This window comes from Phaenicophaeus curvirostris, chromosome 1 (assembly GCF_032191515.1).
Source record: "Phaenicophaeus curvirostris isolate KB17595 chromosome 1, BPBGC_Pcur_1.0, whole genome shotgun sequence".
In the NCBI taxonomy this organism is placed as follows: domain Eukaryota; kingdom Metazoa; phylum Chordata; class Aves; order Cuculiformes; family Cuculidae; genus Phaenicophaeus; species Phaenicophaeus curvirostris.
This window is the reverse complement of record NC_091392.1, coordinates 36,187,356-36,213,626: the sequence shown is the minus strand read 5'-3', so window position 1 is coordinate 36,213,626 and position 26,271 is coordinate 36,187,356. Positions and strand designations below refer to the sequence as shown.

The 26,271-nt window shown below is 40.2% G+C and overlaps 1 protein-coding gene across 3 annotated transcripts in view; it reads left to right on the top strand.

The window, feature by feature from the left end:
* Positions 1-405: 405 nt before the first annotated feature.
* The window catches only part of HMGA2 (high mobility group AT-hook 2), a 117,172-nt gene continuing 91,306 nt past the window's right edge, over positions 406-26,271 (top strand). For 2 of the 3 annotated variants that reach the window (XM_069852591.1, XM_069852583.1), the window contains exons 1-3: positions 406-562; positions 2,917-3,003; positions 10,651-10,701. In XM_069852591.1, coding sequence (XP_069708692.1) covers positions 452-562; positions 2,917-3,003; positions 10,651-10,701 — 249 coding nt within the window. In that variant the 5' untranslated portion in view covers positions 406-451. The remainder of the gene's footprint in view (positions 563-2,916; positions 3,004-10,650; positions 10,702-26,271) is intronic. The other variant, XM_069852599.1, reaches the window with a different exon arrangement.

Genomic DNA, 26,271 nt, shown 5'->3' with positions numbered 1-26,271 from the left:
GATCTAAGCGCGATAGCCACCACTTGCTTTCAATTTGTAAGATTTTTTTTTTCCCCCCTTCTTGGTTTGCTCCGATTACCCTCCGCGTATTTTCCTCTCTCTTTGCATTTCCCGGGTTGCGATTTACTCTTTTCTTCTTCTTTTTTAACCTTCCCCTCTTTTGAATTGCTTCACGTTACTAACCATTCTTAAATTGTGAGAGAGATCCATTCCCCCTCCTCTTCCACCACCACCGGCACCACCACCACCACCACCATCACCTCCTCCTCCTCCTCCTCCCCTTCTCTTCTCCTTTTTGGCAGCACCAGGACGTCCGGTGTGGTGGTGGCAGCGAGCAGCAAAAGCAGCGAGAGCTCGTTTTGATTCCCCCCCCCCAACCCCTCACCACCACCACCACCGCTTCCAAGGTGCTTTGGAGAGACGGGCTTAAGGCTGAGCAGCCGAAGTCACGATGAGCGCACAAGGTGAGGGACCCGGTCAGCCTTCCACTGCTGCCCCGGAGCAACCTGCAACCGCAGAGCCTCAGAAGAGAGGACGAGGCAGACCCAGGAAGCAACCACAAGTCAGTATCGTGTAGATACCTACAGCCGCAGATCTGTAGCGTTCTGTAGGCGTGTGCGCGTACGTGCAGTGCGGCGAGCGGAGCAGCCCCGCAGCCGGGGCGGGGGGCGGTGCGGGGCGCTGTGCGGGGGCTCCGCGGGGACCCCCGGGGGCTGCGGGCGCTGCCCGAGCCGCGCAGCCTCCCCGGCGCTTTCGCTATTGTGCGGGGAGCGAGCCGGGGCTTTGCAATGTAAATGGGGAACATGGAGCAGCGCGGCTCCGACCAACCAGCGCTCGCTGGGTCATTTCGAGCTGAGTTTGAAATTGCGAAAGCGAGGAGCGGGGCTCGGGGCTCTCCCGGCTCCCTCTCTCAGCCCCTGCAATGTCTCAATCTCCGTGTGTGTGTGTGTGTGTGTGTGTGGCGGGTCCCACCGGGGGCTGCTGCCGCCTCCGAGCTTGACCAGCCCAGCCCCTGCGTGCCCCGAGATCCTGGGCTTGGGGAAGAGGAGGGTGTCTAGAAAGTCGCATAAGTTTTTGTTTTTTTTTTTTTTTTTCGCCTTTCCCCCCTTTTTCCCCTCCCCCCGCGGCGTTCCCCCCTTCTCTACCTCCTCCCTCACCCCCCGTCATCGGATGCGGAGCGGTGCCCCCATCGCCAGTGGAGGTGGGGGAGGCAGCCGGAGGGGGCTTGCCCTGCGTTCGCAACACCTTTTCCCTTCGCTCCAGCGCTCTCCCAGGCAGGGCGAGGCGAGGGGGACCGTTCCCGGGGCCCGGGCTCCCTCTCCTTTCTGCCTCGCCAGACCTCGATCCGCGCTAAGGTCGCTAGATGCCTGCGTTATTTCCAACCCCCCCCCCCCCGCCCCCCCTCCTTTCCCTTCCTCTCCCGAGTGCCATTGTCGCATCGCCTGGAAATGCCGGGCGAGCCGAGGCAGCCCCCTCCGCGCCCGCGCCCAGAGGGGGGATTTTGCCCGCGGATGCAACCAATTAACCGCGCAGCTCGGCGGGGGCAGCGGGGCCGCTCGCTGCCCTTGCCGTGCCTCCTCGGGAGCTCCCCCCGGGGAAGCCGGGGGAGCCCCTTGGCAAAAGCGAACCTCCCACGGGCTTTAAAGAGGTTTGCTCCATTCATTTGGAGCCCGCGAGGGGTTCGGGAAACACGGGGGGGGGGGAGCCAGGGGAGAGCGGGCTGCTCCCCCGAATGGCACAGAACGTGTCCTAAGAGCGGAGACACCCTCGTTTTGTTGGTTTTTTTTCTTTCCCCGCTCGGTGACACGGGGTCAGGGCTCTGCCCTCGCCCAGTCCCACCAGTTGGCATCACCCTGCGAGCTCGCCCCGGGGCTTCCTCCCACCCCCACCCCCCAACTAGAGTTTGAATGTATGGAAGAGAAAGAAAAGTCTCCTTAACCGCGTCCAGCCCAGAGGTGCGGTGCCTGCGCGCTCGCTGCTGAGCGCTGGAGCGCTGGGGGGGTCCCCGCTCCAGCCTCTCCTCAACCTACCCGGGAATTAAAAAGCTGAAGGGTTTGGGGCTGGTTTAAGTTAACGAACTGCATTTAATTACTCTTACCGCATCCTGTAATCTGAATGAAATGTATAATATTTAAGACTGAAAGAGTTTTATAGTATTTATGATTCACTGAATAAATATTTGGAATGCGAACTCTTAGTAATTCATACTCATTTTTATGGTTATTTACTGTCAGGCAGAGGAGCTGGTTAAGAAAACTGCTAAAATAATCAGTGTTCCTGTCGAATCGTTTTAGACTTGGGTTTTTGTTTTGAGTTTTTTGGTTTTGGTTTTTTTTTTTTTTTTTTGCTTGCTGATGCTCTATTTGAAGACATTTTTGCATTTGCATTTTAATACCAATCACTTCTGTTTGCAATAGGGGTGAATATAATGCCGACCGTGGAACAGAAAAAATCCCCCCAAAGTATCTGTGTCCTTGAGAGAGAAAACAGTCCAGGCTTTCTTTCCAGTTTTCCAGTAGTTAACATTTTTTTTCCCAAAATTGTTTGCTAGAAACTGCATATAATTACATTTTACTATAATGAAATGCAATTGAAATTAAATGGTAACTTGTTTTTTTGAGTGATCATTCTTATATGAGGGAAAACATAGCCGTCTTCTTTTAAAAAATATCTTTTCTGGTATAACTTCATAGAATGTGCAAACTTTTCAGTGTTTATTATGGAATTAGAAGGGAAATTGAGCTCTTTTTATTGTGCAAAATATATTTGTTCTTTACCTCAAGCTATTTCATTTTTCATGGTGTGTTTTAAGTGTTGTTATTTGTTTATACTGTTATTTTCAGTTGTAGTTTATCCTTCAGATCTTCTGGGTTAGTTGTAGCCTCTTGCCACAATAGCCTGTTTTCCTGTATTTAGGAACCAACCGGTGAACCATCTCCTAAAAGACCAAGAGGAAGACCCAAAGGAAGCAAAAACAAGAGTCCCTCTAAAGCAGCTCAGAAGGTGAGATTATTAAAGACAGAGAGTTCCTAACGCTGTTTTTTCATCAACTGGTGGCAAAAAAATGCACTCGTTTAGGCTGTGAACTGTGGGATTGGAACCCTTTTATTAATGGAAGCTACATAAAGCATGTATTTTGCATTTTAAAGATCAGAATTAACATGCTGCATGAAGACCCTGGGTACAGAACCCTTTAAGGGCAGCTTACTTGTTGAATAGTGTGCAGATTAGTGAAATAAGATAATGCATTTGATGTATTTACTGAGATCTCCTGTATCTAGTAAGGAAATCAATATTAAGGCTATTATTTTCTGGATTAAGGTTTTTGAAAGAGGAAGATTAATTTCTTGCTCACTTACTGTCACTACTACTGCAAACCAAATCTGTATATTAAAGCTAAGTGTTTTGTCAAACATTAGGTTAATTAGAAGTAAATCCAATTATGTGTTGATGGAAATAAGTGCATAAATTGAAATTTACAGCTTTAAAATGTGATGGTAACATAAACTGTGAGTTACAGTAAAAGCCCACTATATCTTGTTTAGTAATCAGTTTCAAAGAGACTTTTTCTTGAAGAGTTATGATTAGTCTGCTGAACTGCTGCTTAGTGATGGGAGCAAACTTTTGTTCTGGTGGTTCTGAATGCATTTATCTCGCTGCATTTAGTGCATGGAGTTTACATCACAAATACAACGTGAAAATAGGACTTAATTTTGTTTGAATTGGGGGAAGCCCAGCATTAGAAAACTGTGCGATCAAGGCAAAAAATACCTTTCTGTATGAATTATTTCAGTGAAGGCAAACAGTTGTGTACAGGCTTGAAAACAAATATGGGAGTTTTGTTTATGTTGATGGTTACACAGCAGTTAGCACTCATTTACAGGTACTAAATTGGAAACAAAAGCTTACAAAATCTGGCAGTGGACTGTAGTGCTTAAGTCTATCAGTATCTTTTAAGTAGATCTGTGATAAAATGTGTGTGCAAGGTATTTGTGGCCTCATCTTATGGTTCATTTTTCAATATGCCCACGGTACTGACCATATTAAGTTTGATAGTTTTCAGTGTTTTAAATTACTATAGCAACTGCTACTAAATATTGAATTATTTGGGGGTGACTGTGGTCTTATGTCTGTTTTCTTGTGTTTTCAACATATGTTTGAGGGACGTTTTCCAACCCTCTTTAAAATTAAAATTGTTTTTCATTTTTTTGAGCTGGAAAAAAGCAGTATATTCTGTCAATAAGTTCCTAAATTAGTAAAAAATGCTTTACAGCTTAAGTATTAGAAGTACGTCAAAGCCACTTTGCAACCTAGTGAGCTTAAAAATGTTGATTTTTTTCTTTATATAGTAAAATTGTTCTTCAGGTTCACTTTAAAATAGTACAAATTCCACTCTTCAAAAGAGAGAGCAGTTTTTAATAGTCTAACAAGACTCAAATGTGAGCTTTAGTGTTTTAAAGGTTATTTTTAGGAGTGTTGGGTTTGTAAGGAGAAATATTTGCAATAAGAAAAAATTTAAAGTAGTTAATAGAAATGTGCTTTTAAAAGATATTTCTAGAAGAAATACTAACATTATTTCATGTGCATGAGTGGTTTGGAAATCAGTATAAATGGAAAATAACTTAAAAACATTCATGTATATGTAGGTATATCAAATCAAGAGCTTTCCAGATTATTCTAGTGCATATAGTTGGGTTTTTTTAATCTAATTTACAAACTGAGCAATTTCATTGTAATGTTTTGATTTTCAGAATGTATCAAGTTACTACTCTAATTAGAGCAAACCCTTTCAGGTGTTTATAATATGAAAAATTGGCTAAAGAGCACATATCTTTTTATCATTAAAAAAATCTTTGAGGGGTATGTAATTACAAGTCTTCCTTGTTTCTAGGTTTATGGATAAAATATATAAATGTTTGATAAATCCTCTAAAACATAAAGCACTTATGAAGCCTTGCTAGAAGAAAGTCACTGAGATCGCATTTCAAATAAATATTTTAGCTCTTTTTCCAAATTGATAATTAACCCCCTTTGAAATGGTTCAGCTTCTCACCAGGCACCCCAAAGTATCTTTTAATGTTATATTAATTCCAGTACTTTTTCTAGCAGTAATGTGAATGAAAAGGTTTTGGCAATGTAAGTAAGCTTCATTTGGTGGTGAGGGTATCACCTCTTAAAAAAGTGAGCTGTGTGTGTGATTTCGTGGTAAACATATTTACACATACATATGCATCCATATATTTATTTAAGGCTTTCTACAGCCTGTCTCAACTCTCAGAAAGAGAGCTGGCTAACTTAGCTTAAGCCCCTCTACATGTGAACTTGGGTACTATACACGCAACTGGAAATTGCTGGAATTTCTAAAGAATAATGTGTGGCCTGTGTTTTTCAAAGGGAGCTCATTGAAATGTATTAGAGTGTTCACAACATGTAAGATAAACGTCGGCCAGGAGAACCCACCGAGCAGCCATGAGAAGGCACTCATGATTAATTGATTGGGTGTTCGCTTGCAAACCATTACACATCACAATTAAAAATGTATTGCACAAACTGGCAGTGAGTTAAAAATATTCCAGAACTGGGACTTGGTTTTGTTATACTACAAAAAGGAAATACCCCTAAATCAGTTGAGGGGCAGTTTACCCTGGATTTCTGGTTGTGTTGTGTATTTAAAATGTCTTGGTTTGTGGGATTTTTTTTTTTTTTTTTTTTTTTTGCGCTTTCAGAGCTTGTGTTTGGTCTTAGTAAACTGGCCTTGGGGCATCTGAAAACAAACTGTGCTTGTTAGGAAATTAGCAATGGGAAACTTGACAATGCATACAGAATGTTGCAAGACCAATTGGACAGCTAATAATGTGGCAATTACTCTAATTTTGGTAATATGCATTTTTTTAAAAGCCGTGCATATCACACATGCCTAACTTGTTATAAACTGGACACAAAAGGTACACTGCATTTTATAGAAAACCAAAGCATTTCTCAGTTGTTTTATTTTCACCAACAGAAGGAAGTGTTAGCAGATGAGAAGAGATAGACACAAAAAGGCTCTTAATCACCTTGTACTTGAGTACCCACAATTAGGCTGTTATTGAAGTCTGTGTCCTTAAACAAGTCATTCTGTTATTCATTTAAAATATTTGTAAAAAAATAGCAAAAAAGTGAAGATTCTCTTTTTTTTATTTTTTTTTGTTTTTTCTTTTTTTTTTCCTACAGAACGACTGGTTTTGTGGGAAGATCCTAGTAGGGATGTTCCTTTTTAGTTTCCTGGGTGTTCTGTGGTTGAGTTTTATTTGTTAGGCTGAGCTGTGTTCCCAGCTCATTGCATTTCCCTTAAGCATTTAAGAGCTTTTCTTTGTTCAGCTCCTGTAGCTGGGCTTGAGAAAAATAGTGTATAGACATAAATACTCTCCTCTTTGGGAGGAGGAAACACAATTTTGAGGTTAAAGGAAAGAGGAGTAGTGTCTACAATGTGTTTGTTTCTAAAGAAAATGTCAGGGGATATCCCAGGAATATCCAAAAGTAAATGCTCTTTAGTAAAATTCACCTTCAGTTAAAGTATTTTGACTTCTGTTTTAGTTGTTGGTGTAGTGAAATTCACTGAAAATACCTCCAGATCTTGAAATATCATCCTCTGAATACCGGAACTGGTGGTACTGTGTGTGACTACACTTCCTACTGTCTCTACGTTGCATGGCTAGAGTTTGGTATGTAGAAACGCATGTCCCTGAGTTAAGCAGTCCAAAGGTAAAAAAAAAAAAAAAAAAAAAAAGCACATGTGACCAGGACTCTGCCCTAAATTGGTTCACGAAAATATATTTGGCTTCTTCATGCTTCATTCATTCTCACCAGCACCAATCATTACAGGCTTAAAGGGAAAACAAGATCAGATTTATCAAGTGGTTGTAGCATGGTTGTTGTACCTAAAAAATACGAGACCTCAAAATCAGGAGTGGTGAGTGAAATGGGAGAAGCAGAAGACAGACTCCTGTTTAGAATTAGAATAGGTAAAACAGGACATGGGAAGTGTGGTATTTTTGTATCTAACCAATGACTAAGTTTCACTTAAGAGTTGTTTTTTTTCAACAAAATAACTTTTTATTTAGGAGAGGGACTCATTACTGGGCAAGGAGTTTTGTGGCAGGATTTGACAACAGTGGTCTTCCTCCCGGGATCTCTTGGTTCTTTTACCTGACTTACAGCTCTTGACACATTTCATCTGAGGTCTCCAGCAGATCAGTTTGCAAAGTGGATACAGTTCTCCAAATTTGGATTCTGTTGCATTTGAGATCTTCCTTGACAACAGATAGATGCCCAAAGAGCACTTTATAGCCATTCAATTATTTATACTGGTCTTGTCTTGTTAATTGCTTTCAGTACTACAGCCTCACTTTTTGTCTGGGCACAGCACATTTATGCAACAAGGAGGCAGATATGATGGGCAGTCAAGTCCTAGGCTTGGTGAGAGCAACTGTTGGGAAGAGGATTTGATGGCCCTGTGGTACAGGGCTTAGGTAAATAGCAGATCTGCCTGGGGACTGTTAGCTTTCTTCCAGATGGCAATGGGGAATGGCCGTCTTTCTCACCTGGGACCAAAGACCCCATTTCCCCTACAGATCATACAGTTAAAAGCGAGTAAATCTACTTCTGTTCCTAAACTGTGACATAGCAAAAATAACTTATACATATTATTGGTAAAAGAAGTTACATAATTTTTCATGAAATATCACAAAGTTGTGTTTGATAACATGCCTGATCTTCCTTTAAGTTTGGTGATCGCGTGTCTTGGCTGTATAGAGCAAGGTCATGCCTCATAGCGTAACACCAAATGTTAAGAACCCCCTGACCAAACATATCTCAATTACAGCAGCTTTCTGACGAAGCAGGTATTGATTGCTGCGTGTACAGGGGAACCGTGCAGTCGGGAACACGTGTGTCTTGCTGCCCAGGTGAGGATCCACATTACCTCTGGGTGGCTTGGCTGCACTCTGAATTTGTTCCTAGCTTCGGAGGCAAGACTTCAATGAAAGCAAAGAGCTGGCATATTTCTGATGATGCAAATACTTGTTTCAGAGGAAAGGCAATGGTTTGGCACTTACACATTCCTTTTCTTATTAATTACCTGAAAATTATATGGAGAAACATAGAATTATTTGTCAGATATGCAATAAAAACTATCTTCACGTGTTCAAATTAAAAGACCTGTGCTGTTGGAGAAAACACAGGCTGTGTTTGCAAAATACAAACCTAGAATAACCGAGTGGGAAGGAGGTGGAATGTTTTGCTCAACTTCATGTCTTTATCATCACTACTGGACTGCCACTACTCCGTTTGGTTGTCCCGGGAGTGTTTTGTCTTTTTCTTCCCTGAGAATGCACATAAAAGTGTCCGCCTTGGGGGTTCTTGTCATTCATTTTCTGCAGTTTAGTCTGTGGAAATATTCCTATTTACTTTCAGAATCACTCTGTACCAAAACATTGTCTCTGGCATGCCCTGCTGTTTGCTCAGCTCACCTCTGGGAAAGATTTGGTTTTGATAAGAACTGTGGAAATGTTTTTCTTCTAACACAAGGTGGAAATCATATACAGCAGGAATATAGTGCCTTTCACTCTGAAAGGTCCCCAAGCACTTGACAAACTGATATCCAAACTAACCAGCAGGAACACTGGCCACTTCTGACATGGACCTTCCTTGGGGGTAAAGCGCAGCATTGTTCATGGCAAGCGGCCACGCTGCGTGACAGTTTATGGCAGGAAGCGAAGATTAGTTATTCAAAAAAATCTCTCATGTTCTCTTTCCCATCAAACTAGATTACACGCTGTAGTTAAACTTAGGGTTTGCGTCAGGTTTGTAGGAACTTTAATCGTGAGACCGAAGTAGTTGTCGTTTCCAAAAAAGTTGAATTTTTTTCAAAGAGTTTTGGAAAAAGGCCTTTGCTTCAGATGCAGTAAAATACAGAAGAAAATAAATCGTGTTTGTGCTTTCGTAACATCTCAGGTGTTGATTTGTTAAGAACAATTTTAACCAATATTTTATTTAAAATTTATGCCCAGCGTTTCATGAAGTAAACATAAATGGAGGGGGCTACAGCTTGTCAAAACTAAAACATCTCTTTTTGCATCCTTCAGTTTATCAAACATAGAGAAATGAATGCTTTAAAAGGAAAGGAAACAAAACTCTTAAATAGACAGCAACAGTATATCATAAATGCACGTTAACAAGTATTCTCATAAGAGGGTTTCACCTTACATGTAACACTAGTATAAACGATTAAAGAGCAAATACACTCTTTTAACAAGTCCAAGTGATAATTTTGCCCTTTAGGAGTGTGAATTTTACTTTTCACAGCTTTCTTCTGGGTGAGATGTTTATCTCAATGTAATTGCATTTAACTCACCGGGCAGGTTTTTTTTGTGGAGATTCCTCCACTACTTTCTCAGCTCAGGTTCTCTTTTAGAGGGATCTGCTTTACACAGCATTAGGTTACAGTATATGTTACAGAGATGGACCAGCAAGTGATTTATTTAATGACACAGTTGATTTCTAAGGGCAAATCAAATACACATACAGTTAAATGGAAAAATAAGCAATTCATGGAAATATGGAAGCACGTTTACAGAATGTGAACAGAAAGTCTTCATTCTTGGGGACTTTGTATGTAGCAAGTTCTGCCCTCCTTGAAGTTGATGGTGAAATCCTCATCATTCTCTGTGGGGCAGGGTTATTTATCTGTTGACATGTGTGGGTGGGCAGAACCTATCTAGACAAAATAACACACAATTTTTATTTTAAATCATTTAAGTATTCTAGTGTAGTGCTTAAGTAATAGTATTCACAGTGTCACGTGGTGAAGTAATGGAAGAATCTGTAAGAGAACCCATATTGCCTTTACACTGAGCTCCAGAACCAGCTACCAGTCTACTTAAATATAACTGTCACTTCTGGGACACCTTCTATGCAGTTCCCTTATACCTCAAAAGGAAAGGTGTGTTTTGGACCAGTGAAGGGTTTACTTGCAGTGTAAGGATGCAGTTTTACCCAGAAAACTTCACACGAAGTAGAGAAGTTATTTCCGAATATGAACAAACACACATTCATGGTGGTAGCCTGTCCAAATCCCTTTCATACATGAACATCATTAGACTGAAGGAAGGAATTGTGCCTGCTATAAACTGCTTTGTTCAGGCTTGAAACAGGTTGTACTTTTAATTTAGTACCTTCAGGTAATTTCTGACAGCCTGCAAAAGGCTAGATTTGATGTTACTGGCATTCTCGGGTTCCCAAACTGCCTTTTGCCCACATCCACAGCCTGGATGCCCCATTGCTGGCTGGGGCTGAGGCATCCCAGGCTGCTCGGGGCATAGAGCAGCTGTGCGTGTGTGGGTGCACCTCTCTGTCCCGCTGGAGACACTGTGGATCAAAGCTGGAGGCACCCTTGGGTGCAGGCAAAGTACCCTCTGGCTACACTGTCCAGAAATGTTAGAAAACCCAACATAAAAATGTTCTACTGGAAAACCTATAGAGCAAGAGGGGACTTGGTACCACCCAAGAGGTATAATTATGGATAATGTTACAGGAAAGGAGTTCCTAGTTACCAAGGCTGTTAAATAATGCTGAAGTATAAAATACGTTCTGTTTCTTTTCCCTTTACAGAAAGCAGAAGCCACTGGTGAAAAGCGACCCAGAGGCCGGCCCAGAAAATGGGTAGGTATTTCACTTCCAATCATTTGATTTATTTGCTGTATTATAAAGCATGTTATAAAGTCCATTCTTTTAGAGAATGATTATTTCTGCTTCATTTCTAAAAAAGAGCATCCATCTTCTGTGTCTGTTCTGGTGGATTGACTAAGGGGTTAAGGTAGCAGAGAAGTTAAGCACAGCTTTCTACCTTTAGACTGTGGTAGTTTGCTCAAGACGCTTTACTATTAAATGTTGGCTGGGAGTGAATATTTATGTGTCTCTTATCAGCATGGAAAGAGGCACAACTCTTCCTTCAAAAGAGAGTAACAATGAGATAACTTGTTCGGTAATTGAGTAACAAAGGTTAAAGGGGCACTATCAGACATCAGAAGGTGATTAAGAGAGGTGATAACATTCAGATGTAGTATGCACAAGATAAACTTTAAAAATCAAAAAGTCTTTGTCCTGCACTGCCTGGAAATGCAGCATATTTTCCTGAAATCCAGTGAAAAAGAGCAAAAATGAACAGCAGGATACTTGCACTTACAATTTAGTTTTTCCATTCTGGATCACGTTCATGCCTCATATAATTGTAGTGGCTGGTATTGTTTCATTAAAAGTTGCCTCTTTCCCTGGCCACTTAGTCTGTAGGTGTGGCTATCAGACGGTGTTTTGATTCTTTGGCTGTAGAAAGATTTTAGTCCGAGATACTTGAAATTCTGTGTTCTCACTGATGTTTACAGCTAATGATAGTCTGCCTTGTGCATCTCTCCTGTGCATGTATTTCATTTATGCATAGGCTTCCAAAAGAAAAATGATGGGGATATCACTTGGAAAACATGTCTGGGTGTCAGAAGAAACAAATGTGTGGCCATGTGCTCCATCACAAGTTAACATTTTATTTTCCTTCTTTAGTTCCTTTTCGCTTTATCTGTCCAACATTTCTCTTCAAATTTTTTTTCAAATCCATCCCTCTCCATCTCAGTTTTGTTCCCACATTTCACTCTGTCTTCTCTTTCCTCTCTGCAGCTCCATCTTTTCCCTCCTTTTGTTCAATTATTTTGTTTAGACGTTAACACAGCTGTAAAAGTCTATGCTTGTGAAAGCTCAAATAGCACCAGAAGGTGCTTAAAACTACAGCTTAAGTTCTCCAGAGTATCAGCAGCTAAACACAGGAGAGATGGCTTTACCAGTCACTTTAAGAACTAGTTCTGTAGCATCGTCTGTTGATAAAGTACACCAGGATATTTCTGTGGACAAAGCAGGCTGTTACACACCAGATGTATTGCTTGTGCCTCTACTTTTTAAGTCTGGCAGATTTCAGTTACGCAAAGGAAAGTGCCGTGTTCAAACCTACCTGTGCTGGTGATCTTTGCAAAAGGCAGCTTGCAGAAGGCAAAAGCCAAGTGCGGTAAAACATGGATCAGTTACTGTCTGCTTCCTCCTGTCTGGCTCGGAGCTTGCACATGTGGATGCTGAGTGTTGCTTGCTTGATCCTTACCTTGGATGCAATCCCAGGGGAAGCAGCAGAAATAGCTGGTTTATGAGAGTAATTTATAACAGGCAGGCCATCCCCTCTGAATTGGGAATGTGTGACAGTTGAATAGGGATGGTTGAGCTCTGCAGAAAGGGAAAATACTGGAAAGTCTAAAATGTTAAAAAGATTTTCTCTCCCAAGCACTCATAGTTAGGAACTAAGGTGTGTGGTCAGTGAGAAGAGTTAGGTATAAGGCTTGTAGCATCTTTTAGGCTAGAATGTTTCCTTTTTATTTTTGTAACTTTATGGGAAAGAAAATAAAAATAAGCAGTATCAACGGAACTTTAAATTTAGCATGGGCTTTTTGTCAGGTGAAGAATCTGATTGGTAAAAATGGGAATTACTGGTTATTTAGTAGGTATATGCATTACTTTATTGTGAGACTGATACTTAAAACAGTTGAGAGTGAGAAATATTTTCAAACTTGGTATTACTTTGCTGTTGTGCCTGTTGAAAGCAGTGTATTTATTTGCTTGTTCAGATATGATTGCTTCTTGTGGTTTTCAGAGATAACGCTCCTATCTGCAGCTTTGCATTGAGATAATTTTATAGACTGTGAGAATCAAATGTGCCCCTTTTTCCTCTCTTTCTTCTCTTTTTTTCCAGTTTGAATTAGGTTCATGGATTCCTCCTCTTTGCATGATGAAAGGGAGAGTGATGTTATATTTTGCTCCAGAAAGAAATGTGGCTAAATTATTATAAGCCATTATGGTGCCAACTGTAAGCAAAGCTTGTAGCTGAAATCAAGGGAGAATTCTGCCTAAAAGCAGATGGCACAGTATCATTCTTTCTTTTTTACATCCGACATGTACTCAGATAATGTCCCTTTTTATCATGCAGTCTTCAGTTAAGTCCTTATTTTCTTCTTTAATCCAATTTATCTGTATATCAAGCCTTAATGGTGACAGGTCTGTATCAGTGAAAGTAAGGAATGTGGGAATGTGTAGGGTTTTTTCTTGGAGAGGACCAAATTTTATACGGCAGGTACTTTCCTAAGTCTGCAACTCTTTTTTGTCAGTCTAGAGATTGTGTGTCATATGTCATTCATCAAATTGTAAAGCATTATTTCTTCTGTTTCCTTCAATATGCAGACGAACAGACCACTGTAGAATTCCAGTAGCTGGTCTTTCTGACGGTTCAAATTAAGTATTTAATGTTTGTGACTCACAATGTATTTATTTATATATTATTTTTTAGAAGACAAGTAAATCTGTTTGACTAGTACAGAGCTGGGAAGGGGGAGGGAGACCCCAAGTGAAGAGGGCGAGAAGCCCAGTTTATTGCAAGTGCCCGAGACACTCGATCATCTTTTTAATGCAATAATGTGTACTTTGCAAAGTGGCCAAGCAAAAGAAGACTCTTATCGGTAGAAAAGACAGGAAAGATTGGCACAATCTTCTGAAAATGAAATATTCAGCTACCTAGAAAAGCTTTCCAAATGCAGAGTGCTAATTGAATAGAAATCTGGAAGATAAAAAGCATCACACAGGTGGGAAACGAGTATTTGTAATCAGAAATACGGTGCCTGCTGCTGTAGAACTCGTCTTCACTGTAGCTTGCTGCACATATGTGAAGCACTGAAGTGAAGTAAAAAGCTTTTGAAAGGACCTTAGGTCCTCAGCACCAGCCTTTTTTGTCCTGCTGCTCCACATTGTCTATGTATTGTAGATATAGCCTTTGATGCTTGGAAAAGGCAAATAAAGAAACCTGGTTTTTATTAGCAGAATTATTTTGTATAAGGCATAAAGTCAGATTCATAGCCATGGAGATATACATTCCCAGAAGGCACTGGAAGGTTTGTCATTGATTTCATCAGTGCCAGATTTTCATTTCTGAGACCTGATGCTGCTGCTTTTGGAATTAGTAACAGTTCTGCCAATGGCTTTATATAACCCTGTGTCACACAGTAAAGGCTTTTTTTGTGTGTGTGTGTGTGTCTCTAGAAGTTGACTGAAAGGAGGGGGCTGAAGGGTTAGGAGTGGAATGGGATGCTGAATAATCAATTTTTCTGTTGTTTGTTCCAAAGAACTAAATTGAAAATCCCTGGAAATTTCATAGACTTCTAATGCTCTCAGGTATCAGTTTAATGGAGAAACCTGAAACCAGATTCTGAAGTTGATGCTTAAAAGCATATTTGTTTTTTATTTCCATGGGTTTTGTTATGTCTTTAGACACATTTTTTACATTGTGTGATTTCACCTTCACATTGTTTAACCTGAACCACAGATTCACTGCACGACATCACAGAATCACTCAAAAAATCAAGGAGCAGTCCACAGCCTTTTAGAACTTTGAGCAGGACTTTCTTGGGGAGGAGGTATAGCTGATGGCATACCATGAAACTGTTTTAAAGAATGGAAAGATGCAATTCTGGATGATGCTTGATTATAACAGCACAGGAAAATCGATGAATTTCCAAGCACCAGGTGCATGTACAGCATCCGTGTGCCAACATCTTATCACTGATGCCCAAGTAACAACAACTTGTTCAGAAAATGTCTCTCTCTTTCAAGAATTTATTTTCTGCTAGATAGTCTTGATAGCACAGGTTGGTAGGAGATAAAAGATAATTATAAGTTAACTTAGGCAGGAGCTTTATCTGATCCAATCGTGATCAGCCAAACCATTAAAAAAATCATTACAAAAAAGCCTTTTTGTCTAGTAACATTTTTCCTCGGATTATTTCCCACTGAAGTTTTGACATAGGTGAGCTATCAACCCTTAAACATGGAATATGCGAGATGGTTCTATGCCAGCAGTTCCAGAAAGCCTGTGTCAGGGCAACGACTGCTAATCCTTCTTCACTTGTAAGATTTTGAAGATGAGGTTCAGAATTTTGAATGAATACATACCAAGGGAACCTTGTTGCCTCAGAAAACCCCTTGATTTTGAGCCTATTTCTTGTCCATAATGAGTATTTGCAAACAGTTATCGAAGAAGTTTCTGTCAAGTTGTGCCGTGCTCTGCAATGTGAAACCGCTTGTTTCTCATTCAGTGCAGTCATTTTTGTGTCAAATGAAGTCACGTTCTAGGAGGTGCTTAAAGTCATGCTGTCTTTTTCACTGGAAGTGGAGAGGGAAGCGTGCTCTGAGATCATAGTCCACCCTGCCTAAAAAAGGCTTTGTAATAGATGTGGTGAATTCTTGGCTGGAGATGGCAACCTTTTGCCATTGGGATGGACAACCTAGATGATAAAATATGACTTATATCTGACTTGTAGATAGGAATGTGAGAGATCTCCCCCGTTGACACCCTGGTGCTTACCAGTGTATCCCTAAACTAGGTTAGAGATTCCACTGTTGTGAGAACATGTATTTGTTTGAATTAATTACTTCATGGTCCATTTGGAGCAAGCTATGATTGAGCTAAAACTTAAATCACATGTAATAGATGATGAATGAAAAAGGAAGTTGTTATTTTTGTAATTATAGAAGACTAGCACAGATAAAAATTCAGTTTTTTGTACTTGGGAGAATAGTGTCATTTCAGTTACTTTACATCTTTCCAACTTTTGACCGTAATATCTGTGGTGTTACCACTTTGTGTGAAGCACATAATGAGAATTTGTACATGTTGCTGTTATTTTACTCTTCCAAACTACCTTACCTTCTTTGTGAAGGCTGTTGATATTATTGTGCAACATGGTCATATAAAATAGCTTCTTTCTTGAACACATTTTACATCTGTGTGGACACGACTGTGACCAAGGAAGGGGTCATTGTTTCAGTTGTCTAGAGAGCTTGACAGGGCTCTTATGATTTATGAAAACTAGACTATTGACCTCTCCTTCAAAATTCCTAAACTTCAGAAGTGGGTGAAGGATGTGAATTGAAAGCCTTAAAAGCTTTATACCTTTACATTTACTTTTCAGTTCAGATAACCTGTAAAAGAAATCATCTCTCAAAACCTGCAAGTTTTGACAAAAGCAGCACTAGTGATTGTTGAACTTCTATTTGACGAATAGCAGATCCTTAATGGTTTTTTTTTGCCAGTTTTTGTCTTTTTTTCTATTTAAAAATCTGGGAAAGGAAAAAAATACCTTGCATGCTTGTGCCAAATGCATAAAAAATCACTAAAAATATGTTCTGTCCACCTGTGTTCAGAGAAGTGTGTATCTTCATTTGTCTAGAAGCTTTTCTAAGCAAATAATGTCATTCTTCAGAATGTGAGAGTCCTGTTTGTTGTTGGTACAAGTAGATGTGAGACTTATTATTTCAAGTGCAGTTCTGCCTGTAGGCCACAGCAGAAAATTTAGCTGTACTATTTCTTTTCTGAAATATGTCTATATTACTAGAAAGATATTTCACTCTTTCTCTAATTCACTTCCACTTCTGTTAAGGGATATTAAAAGATATCCAGTTTAGCTAAAATATATTTTGACTTCAGCTGTCATATCAGAATCCTTAAGGGTAAATATTTTATTCTCTCTGAGGTCCGAGGAGGAAATTTTAACAGGAAAAAATGCAGAAAATAAACATATAGCATCTGTAGTAGAAGGTAAACTGAAATTATGAGAAGTTTTGTTTTCATGATCTCAGATAACAGGTGTTCAAGAGCTTTAAAAGTTAGTTCACTGTTTGGCTGCATATTTTGATTTTTATAAAGCTCATTGCCCGTTTTACATAAAAGGAAACTTGAGCACTGAATCTGGTCGTGACAGCATCAGGAGGCGGGTTTTTGCACCTGCAGTATTTGAATTCTCAAGTTTGTTGCTAGTTATCAGCAATTGTGCATCCAACTACCTGACAGAGAAGGCATGTCAGGTAGTAAAAAATACAGGCACTTGATCTTGCTCCTACAATTTCGTTTTCACTGTTGAAAATGTTATGAATGCAGAAAGAGAAGCCGGGCCTCACCTCCGTTGAAAATGTACTCAGCAAGGTTAATTGCCTTGCCCAAGGAAATGTGTAGAAGAGCCAGGAATAGAACTTGGATTTCCTGGCAGCCTTCCCTGTGCCTTCGGTTCAAGGCTGTCCTCCTTCAGTAAAGCTTGCTTGTGAGCAGGTTGGATGAGGGAGGGAAGCAAAGCTTTTCAGTTCTGTATCTTAAACCAACATATCTTTTTTACCTGTTTCTGTAAACTCAGGCATGCGTATCTGAATATTTGTACCGCGTGTTTAGCTAGCGGGCAGTGAGGGGTAGGAGTAAGATATTAAATAAATCTCTGTAATCTCTATATACAGCATAGAGTGGAGCTATTTGGGACCAGAAAGTTTTTGAACCAAACCCGCATATCAGGAATGGTGTGGCTAGCTGGACTAGGGAAGTGATCGTCCCGCTGTATTTGGTGCTGGTGAGGTCACACCACAAATACTGTGTTCAGTTTTGGGCCCTTCACTACAAGAAAGACATTGAGATGTTGGAGTGCGTCCAGAGAAGAGCAACGAAGCTGGTGAAGGGTCTGGAGAACAAGTCTTGTGAAGACCAGCTGAGAGAACTGGGGCTGTTTAGCCTGGAGAGGAGGAGGCTGAGGGGAGACCTCATTGCTCTCTATAACTACCTGAAAGGAGGTTGTAGAGAGGAGGGTGCTGGCCTCTTCTGCCAAACAACAAGTGGAAGGAGAGGAAATGGCCTCAAGTTGTGTCAGGGGAGATTCAGATTGAATATTAGGAAATACTGTTTCTTCGAAAGGGTTATCAGGCGCTGGCACAGGCTGCCCGGGGAGGTGGTGGAGTCACCATCCCTGAAGGTATTTAAAAGATGTGTAGATGTGGTGCTTGGGGACATGGTTTAGCAGTGGACTTGGCAGTGTTAGGTTAGCAGTTGGACTTGATGATCTTAAAGGTCTTTTCTAACCTAAACGATTCCATAATTCTATAAGCCTGAAAGGTATTTGTTGTGTATGGATGGTATTTTCTCATCTTTTTACTTTCATTACAGAAGTCTAATACTGATCCTGTAAATGACGAACGTAGCCATAAAACCAAAGTTCCTAGTTCCTTGAATGTTTTGAATGTGGTTACTCTACTTTTCAGGACTAGCTGATCTGAGCCATAACCGTGGACCAGGGCCATTCAAGGTCACCTCATCCAGAGCATTCCCTGTCCTCTTTCAAGATGGTTGTGCAGAGGGAATGAAAACCCCATTGTTAAAGTATGATCTAGGACAGAAGATTTAGAGTCAAGGCTTCAAGGTTTTCTTATAATTTCTGACTAATTGTCCAGCTTATCTAATGTGCCTGTGGCAAGTTCTGCTTTATACTGCAGACCCCAGTGATGCAGTAGCCTTAAGGAAAATACTCTCTGCCAGTAATAGAAAAGAGCCATCTTATAAAAGGCAGGTAGTCCCTGTGTGGGTGAATTTGCTCCTCTCAATTAAGAGTTATGATAATAATGAAAGAAGAGTAATACTTCTGGCTTCATTCTACATTCTTTACAGACCCAACCAGGAGATGTGGATGCTGAAGGAATGCAACCTGGAAGGGTTGGGGGTAGACTAGTGTGTTAATTAATATTTGGAAAGTGTTTTCAGGTGTTTGAATGAAAGTCATTCTTGCTTTAAGTGCAAGTGTTGCGATTTCCTCTTCCTTAATCCTAGGACTAAGCCTCACTTTAAATTGCAGTTCAGTATTACATTTGAAATATGAGGCTAGATTTCCAACAATGAAGTGGGCATCTTTCAGTAAATAGCTGCAGAATATCCTCACCAGGAGATTGCTTCTGATTTTGTAGCACGCAACTCAGAGCAAGGGTGAAAAATTTTGTATCAACTTTATATGTGATTTAATTAGCATGATGCATTCTTCCTCTGCTATCTTGAATTTATTTTGTGCTAAGTACCAATCTAAAACACAAAGGGAGCATAGTTTACAATGGCATTTACAAATTCAGCTATTTTTCTGTCCTAAGACCCATCTGAGATATTCATCAGACTGCAAATGAAAACTAAAAAAAAAAAAAAATAGAAGGACAAGAACTTGAAATTTGAAAATTGTGACTTCACAGGCTGTATTGTTTAAACAGTCAGATTGGGATATGCAGTTCAGTGACAATGCTGAAGGAGGAAGAGATCTTGTCAGGTCCAGGAGAATCCAGATATTTTCAGTCTTTTGGGGAGCCCTGAAATGGGAAACACTGAGGCCTAGGAACATGAAAGACTGAAGGAGAAAGCTGTATGCTGAGGAACATGTAATCATGGTGTTGAGGCTGAGAGTGCTCACGGTGCACCGTTTGTTTTGCTGTCTTTTGTTACTCCCTGTTCTGAGTGATTCTCATTTCATGGTGCTAATCAGCCTTGCTTTGACTGGAGGCTGTTGATGGGGTATGTTTTCCTTGTTTGGAATACAGCGAGGTAGGGAGGCTTCTTCTCTGTCATTTTTATGTTGTAGTGATGTCATTGTAGGAAGGTAATATTGCTATGCAACAGGAGACTTTGGCCCTTCTGAGCTTGGCAGGAGAAGAAGGTGTATTTGTTTTCTGAACTCGGACATTTCTGGGTTTCATCTCTTTTCTTTTGTAGACTGGCATTGTGGGAAATCTGTTCCACCAAAGCTATGCGCTGCCTCAGTAGGGTTTTAGGAGCCTGTCCTGGAAGGAGGCAGTTGATAAAGTCTACTTGACAAAACCCATTCTTATTTGGTCTGTGTACAGTCAGTGCTGTGAAATAGGTGCATTTGAAGGGATGTAGAGAGGGATCCATTCATCTAGCGTGTGTGCTTCCTGCTGTCCACAAGGTGATCCACTGAGGTTACATTGCATTAACCCACCTACCCCTCCACTTTGTGTATGGGGAACCAGAAATGTGGCACTCCCTCTCATGCTACTCATGACCAACTTGCTTAGCCATCTCAGAAGGGACACTTTGTGGAGGAGGACTGTAAGTCCATCTTTTGTGTAATAGCCTAATAACTGGAGCGCTGAAAGACCCTATGTCGTAGAGACTGCTAAGCTAGGGCTGAACATATGTGCAAAGAGAGGTGACATGCCTTGAGCTGGTGTGGGTGACAGCTCTTTAGACCAAGGGCTGCTATTCAGCGATGCATTTGAAAGTAATGGGTTCCTATGGGAGAAGAAGACGAGAAGCAACTTGGCCTGGTGCGTATTTGTGTAAAGGTCTGATGTGACATCTCTAGATCTGCTTCTGGAGCCTTTTCTCTGAAGGCTTTTCAGCTTCAAGAGAAGAGCTGGAGAATGCTTCTCATCCAGGAAGGCATAGGAGCTGGTGATTAGGATGCTTGTATAGGTGTGAGTTTATATCTACATCATGTTTACTAGTGGGCAGAACTCCTTTGAGTGCTCTTGCTCCAAGTTATCTGGGCAAATAAAGTACGGGTTTGGTGTGAGCACTATTGGTGGAGTTGCGCTCTGTCTGGACTGTACGTAGCTCTGAAGGTTTCTCCAGAGGGTGTAGCTGCATTTTGGGCGTCTGTCAGTTGAAACCTGAAATGCAATGAAGTGTTTGTTGCAAGAATTTTGCAAGCAATAGCTTGCACTGTTTGCACATGATTTCAGTTCTTGCTCTTACCAGTTGAAATGGTATTGCCTGTTTTTACTGCAAGTATTGTAGAGTTGCAGCAGTTTTTTAGGCAATTCAGTTATATAGCTCTGTGTGCACTTTTTCTATAGTGGTTCTAGGAGGCTAGTAATGCATAATGCATGTCTTTATTCTGCTTTTTCTTTTTACTTTTTAAAAATAAACTTGCTGTCTTCAGTTTGTTTTATTCCAGTCTGTCAATCCTGAGAACTGTTGAACTGTGAAACTGTAGGGTCAAACTTTGGTGCTACTTATGATCATTTAAACAATAGCACTGATAAATTACATTTGAAATAATGTATTAGTTGTGTGCCTGTGTCAGTGTCAATAAGAACTGAGTCTGGTCTGGAGAGGTTGGTTTTCTTCAGTTAAAGTGATTTACTAGTAGTGGCAGTCTCCATTTTGGAGCCTGTAAGATTATCAGTGTTATTGGCAAGATTTATTTTTTTTTATATCCTGTCTGTTCAGAGTAACTGCTGGGAGCTTAAAAAACAGTCAGACTGGTAATTCCTGTATACTGCAGAAATAATGCGTTTACCCAATATATTATCCTACTTCATTTTGACTGTTATAGAGATTATCCTAATAGACAGCAACTGGGGCCTTTTAAAAGATACAATGCAAACACATATGTGAGTTTCACGGTTGTGGTCTTATCAAACTTGCATTGTGTTAACATGTTCTTAGGATTTCCTTAGAATTCTCTCAGAACCTATTCATGCTCTGGCTGCTCCTCCTGCATTGTTTCCTGTTAATGATGCTAAACTCCTTGAGAAATCTGTCTGGGGACTCTCCTGCCACAGACAACTGTCTGTTTGGGTCTTGAAAAAACAACTCATACAACACATTGACAAAGTACACACCGTACTGTGTGTACTTTGGATTGGATCTGTATTGGATCACAGTATTAAAAATGTAGAGGAGACGAGGCTGTCACTGCCAGAGCATGCACTCTTGCATTCAGGAACATTCATTAACATTCATAAACATTCATAAAGTATTTGAAGGAGGCAGAGGTGTATGCAGTTTTAAGGTGCTTCTTTTGCAGACTTCCCATTCAAATCAGGGATGACAATTCAAGCATGCAACAGTTGTTTTATCAAGCTTCATATGTAAGTCTGGTTGATATAGATGGACAAGCGGCCCATCAGTAACACATGGTACCTCTGGTCAAGTAGATTGGATGCGTAGCCATGAGATGCATGATAAAATCTTAAACTTGTTGAAGTCAGGGACCAAACTCCCAATGAAATCTCTTGCCTGGATTTCAGCCCTTCTCCATCTGCGACTGATGTGATGTGTAGCTGTTTGTAATGGTTGTTTATTAGCTCTGTTAATTGTGCAAATAGCCATGTTTGCCCAAAACATGAGGAAGAAGATCTATATGTACTCAAGTTAGGCACTAGGTACACAGAAACTTTACGGTGACTCTCACATAGCAAGAATAGTATTTGAATCTGTCTGTGAATATGAGAAATTTATTATTGACGTCAAGATGTTTTGAGCAGTCACAGGATGAGTAACAGCTGGGCTAGACTTGTACAGGGATACAGACAGCAGATTTTTATTGATGCTTTTTATTACAAAGCAACTTGTGTGCCATATAAACAGTATTGCTTCTTAAAAATGTAGATTTTTCTTTTTTAACCACTTCAATGGACTATTAAAACATAGAATATGGACACCTCTGCCACCACTTTAACCTTAGCCATTTTTTTCTAAGATACACAAAGACTTGGGTTTGAAAATGCTTGAATGATCTTGCTTCTTCCTTATGTGTAGCTTTCATTAAGGATGCGCTTAGCTGTGGTCAAAGGTAGATACATGCTGAGGGTGCTTTAGTCACTGAAACAGATTCCTTTTTCAGGCAAGTCTATGTAAAAGTATTGGCTCCATTAAAAAGAATTCAGTAGCAAGACTCTGACTGACTTGGTTGGAGTTAGGATTTTCTCTCCAAATACTTGTAAATTGTGACATGTATTAAATTAGAAACCTTTTCTTAGTTATACCAAGAAAAAGCCACTGACTATGGTTTTGAGTAAGGAATAGAATTTAGCCTTTAATCTGCAGCGTATCTTCAATAAGAAGATTTTGTGCATCATACTTTTTGTTTAAACTAGATCAAATTACCTTAGGTAAAGGCAATATCCCTTGCACAGGGATCAACAAAGAGAAATTATGTTACAGTTGAAGTTCACACATGCACACAGAAAGTTTCAAAACTATATACTTAATAAGAATTTTGCTACAAGCAGAAGCTACTTAATCTCTTCCATTGCTCATTTCAGGAAGTAGATGGTCTCAGAGGTTCTGCAGGCAAATGGAGTGCCATTTGTTTCTGAGAAAGAGATTATTAATTTTATCCTTCCCAATCATAAGAAAGCTGTTTCAGGGAGAAGTTAGAGCCATCATGAACTTTTTGTGTAATTAGAAATCATTGTGGTTTACTTTACATGGCTAAAATTCCAAATAGTTATTTAAATAATTTCCCAAAGCAAGCTTCGTACATTGCAAAGCTCTGTACACCCTTCTTTACACCACTAGGAGCCAATATCTTGAATATGAACTCAAGGCATAACTTTACTGATTTATTTAGTTTCTTCATTTTTTGTTGACTTGTTAGTTTTCATAAAATTTATTAGTGCCTTTACAAAAAGTGAGAGAAGCGATGCTGTCCTTATTTTGCACTTGTGTATTGTAAGTATTCCAGACATGTGGCACACGTATAGAGGCAGAGGTGAACCATACCTGCATCCATTCTTAGTTTGTTTGTCTTCTCCATATTGATGTTTGAGTACTTGCTTGCTTGCTCTCCTCATTCAGGGCTACATAAATGCCATGGATAGAAGCTTTGAAAAAGTTCTCGTTTTGAGTAATTTCATAAGCTGCATGATAAGGTGGCTGGAAAATTGAAAATGGCATTTGTTTAATTAAAAAATGTCTGACTGGATTTATTTGAAAGCTATCCAACAAAATAAACATCTGGTCCAAGACTAAATGTGAGAAATTTCAGGTAACCTTTGAGAAGTACTTATAGCAAGGAGTGGAAGGCAGGCAAAACCAACGCAGAGTCGAAGTCTCTATAAGTCTTGGAACAATGGGAAATTGTCACTCTTGGTTTTTTGGGTTGAGTCTGACCTCACCAGCTATCAGCTCAATTGTTCCCCATGCACTGATATTAGATTTTCAGTGTAGGGTGAGAGAGTGCCTACGTTATTTTACATGACCATGTGGGGTCAGTCATAGTCCTTTTGCCTCTTGCAGTCTAGGAATTTGAAAGGGAAAATAATTTTTGTTTTTCAGAAACTGAAGAGATGCAGAAGGCTCTTTCATTTACAGCACTTCTGCTCTATATCTCAATGTTCAGGGTAGTTTTCTTATGTACCTGAATTAGCTACGGAAAGTTCAGGAGGCTGCATCCTGTCTCACTTCCTTCCAGTTTCCCCTGTCACTTTAGAATAGAATCATAGAACCGTTGAGGTTGGAAAAGACCTCTTAAGTCATCGAGTCCAACCATAAGCCCAACACTGCCGTGCCTACTAAACCATATCCTGAATTGCCGTGTTTACATGTTTTTTGAGCACCTCCAGGGATGGTTATTCCACCGCTTCCCTGGGCAGCCTGTTCCAATGCTTTGCCACTCCTGTAAAGAATTTTTTTCTAATAGCCAGTCTAAACCTACCCTGGTGCAACTTGAGGCCATTTCCTCTCATTCCTTTTTTCGATCATGTTGCTCAGCCAGACACTTGGAGATCTTTTAATAACTGGTTCATTATGGTTATCTTGCTTTGTCAGGGAGGGGATAGTTAGGCCCCCAAAGCCAAAAACCATGTCAGCTTGAGGATGAGTGCAGAATCATGGGAAGTTTGAAAAAGTTCAAAATCACTTAATTCCCTTCATATCCTGTCTTAAGCTGTATGTTTCATTTTGGACTTCCAGAAAGTGCAAATAAGAATTGGACTCGCAGCGTATGATTTAGACTACTGCTGACATCAAGCTCGGCCCACGCTGCACTAGCACCAAGGCTGATTTGGGTGGTAATACATCAGTGCCATGAATGACTTATGAATGAAACAGACATTTTTAAGGGGCATTTTCAGACTTGGCTCAAGTGAAAAGTAGAGAATAGTATTTATGCAGATGGTGCCCAGTGAGGTGCAGTGTTGTCTTTGCTAATCTCAGATATATTTGTATTTGAGTTTGGATTTTCTCCTTCTAGTCAGTCTGTCAGTGAAGTCATAACACCACAATTGACATCATGGTCTGTAATCATGGAAACTATTACAATCTCACAAATTTAGTTTTATAGCAGTCTCTGAATGATGGAAAATGAACTGTAAGAGAGGAAGTTGCTGTTTAAACTCAAATATCTTTGGTAATTATCAGAAATAGAGAAAGTATTAAGACATAGCTCTGTAGGGCCAAATGGATTCTTGGTGTAGTACTGCTGAAGGCACTTGTGTTACCCCAGGGAGGAACTTGCCCCCTGCATCTGGAATGACTTGATGGCAAACATGTGAAGAGGAAGTGAATTTATGCTCCAGTTTAATATATTGGAAAGTTTTCCCTCGTCTGAAAGTCTTTCTTTATCTCTGAATTTCCTGGCTTTTGTGGGTTTATATTAGATCCTTAATGTTATTTCAATGTATTTTTTCTGGTGTTTGATGTCTTTCGTGTTGTTTTTACTGGGGATATAACATATATATATTTAATGAAACTAAAAGCAGTCTTCCACTGAGGAGGTCACAAAGCTTTCCTGAACACTGTGTAGCTACCAAGTGCAAGGCATGTCCTTATTTCAGATCTGTGGTTGTTGCTTGTGTAACTAAATCTTTCATTTCAGTGAGAATCCATTTCAATATCTCTAAAAGAACATTTTAGCACCTATTTTGCAAAGTTAAATATTATGGTAAATTTTAATTCTTTACAACAGAATTACCTCTCCAAGTCTATATGCAGTGTGCTTGCAACCTCTTAAAATTAATTATCTGCAGTATAAATAAAAAATCAATATATTGTGCTTGTTGAAACTTTGAAAAAGAGTTCTCTTTAAGACATGTGGAAAGGTAGGATAGGCAATTGCATGCTATACCTATGTAAAAGTTGCTTACCTTTGTTATGCCTCAGCATTCCCCGTTCTAAGCCTGCTGGGAGGTACAGGTTATGTACAAAGTCAGGCCACAAGGAGTGGAGTCTTTTGAGGATACAAATGAATGGAGAGTACCATTTGTGCACTACCCAGATTCCTAACAGAAACAGAACTCAGTTCTCTCTGACTTCCACAGTTCAAGTGAGTCCATGGCATTTCCTCAGTTATCATCTATCGGTCTAAGGGGACAAGGGGCAATCACCACAAGTTTCAGCAAGGGAAATTCCCATGGACCAAGGGAAAAATTTCCACAGTGGGAAAGGATGAACATGGGACACACAGTGCAGAGAGTCTGGGGAATCTCCTTGAAGATTTCCTGAAGTCAACCAAAGAAAGCCTAGACCAACCTGATCTTTCAATTTAGAAGTCAGACCAGCTTTGCGCAAGAGGTTGGACTAGATAAACTCTAGGCAAATTCCAAAACAAAATTTTGGTG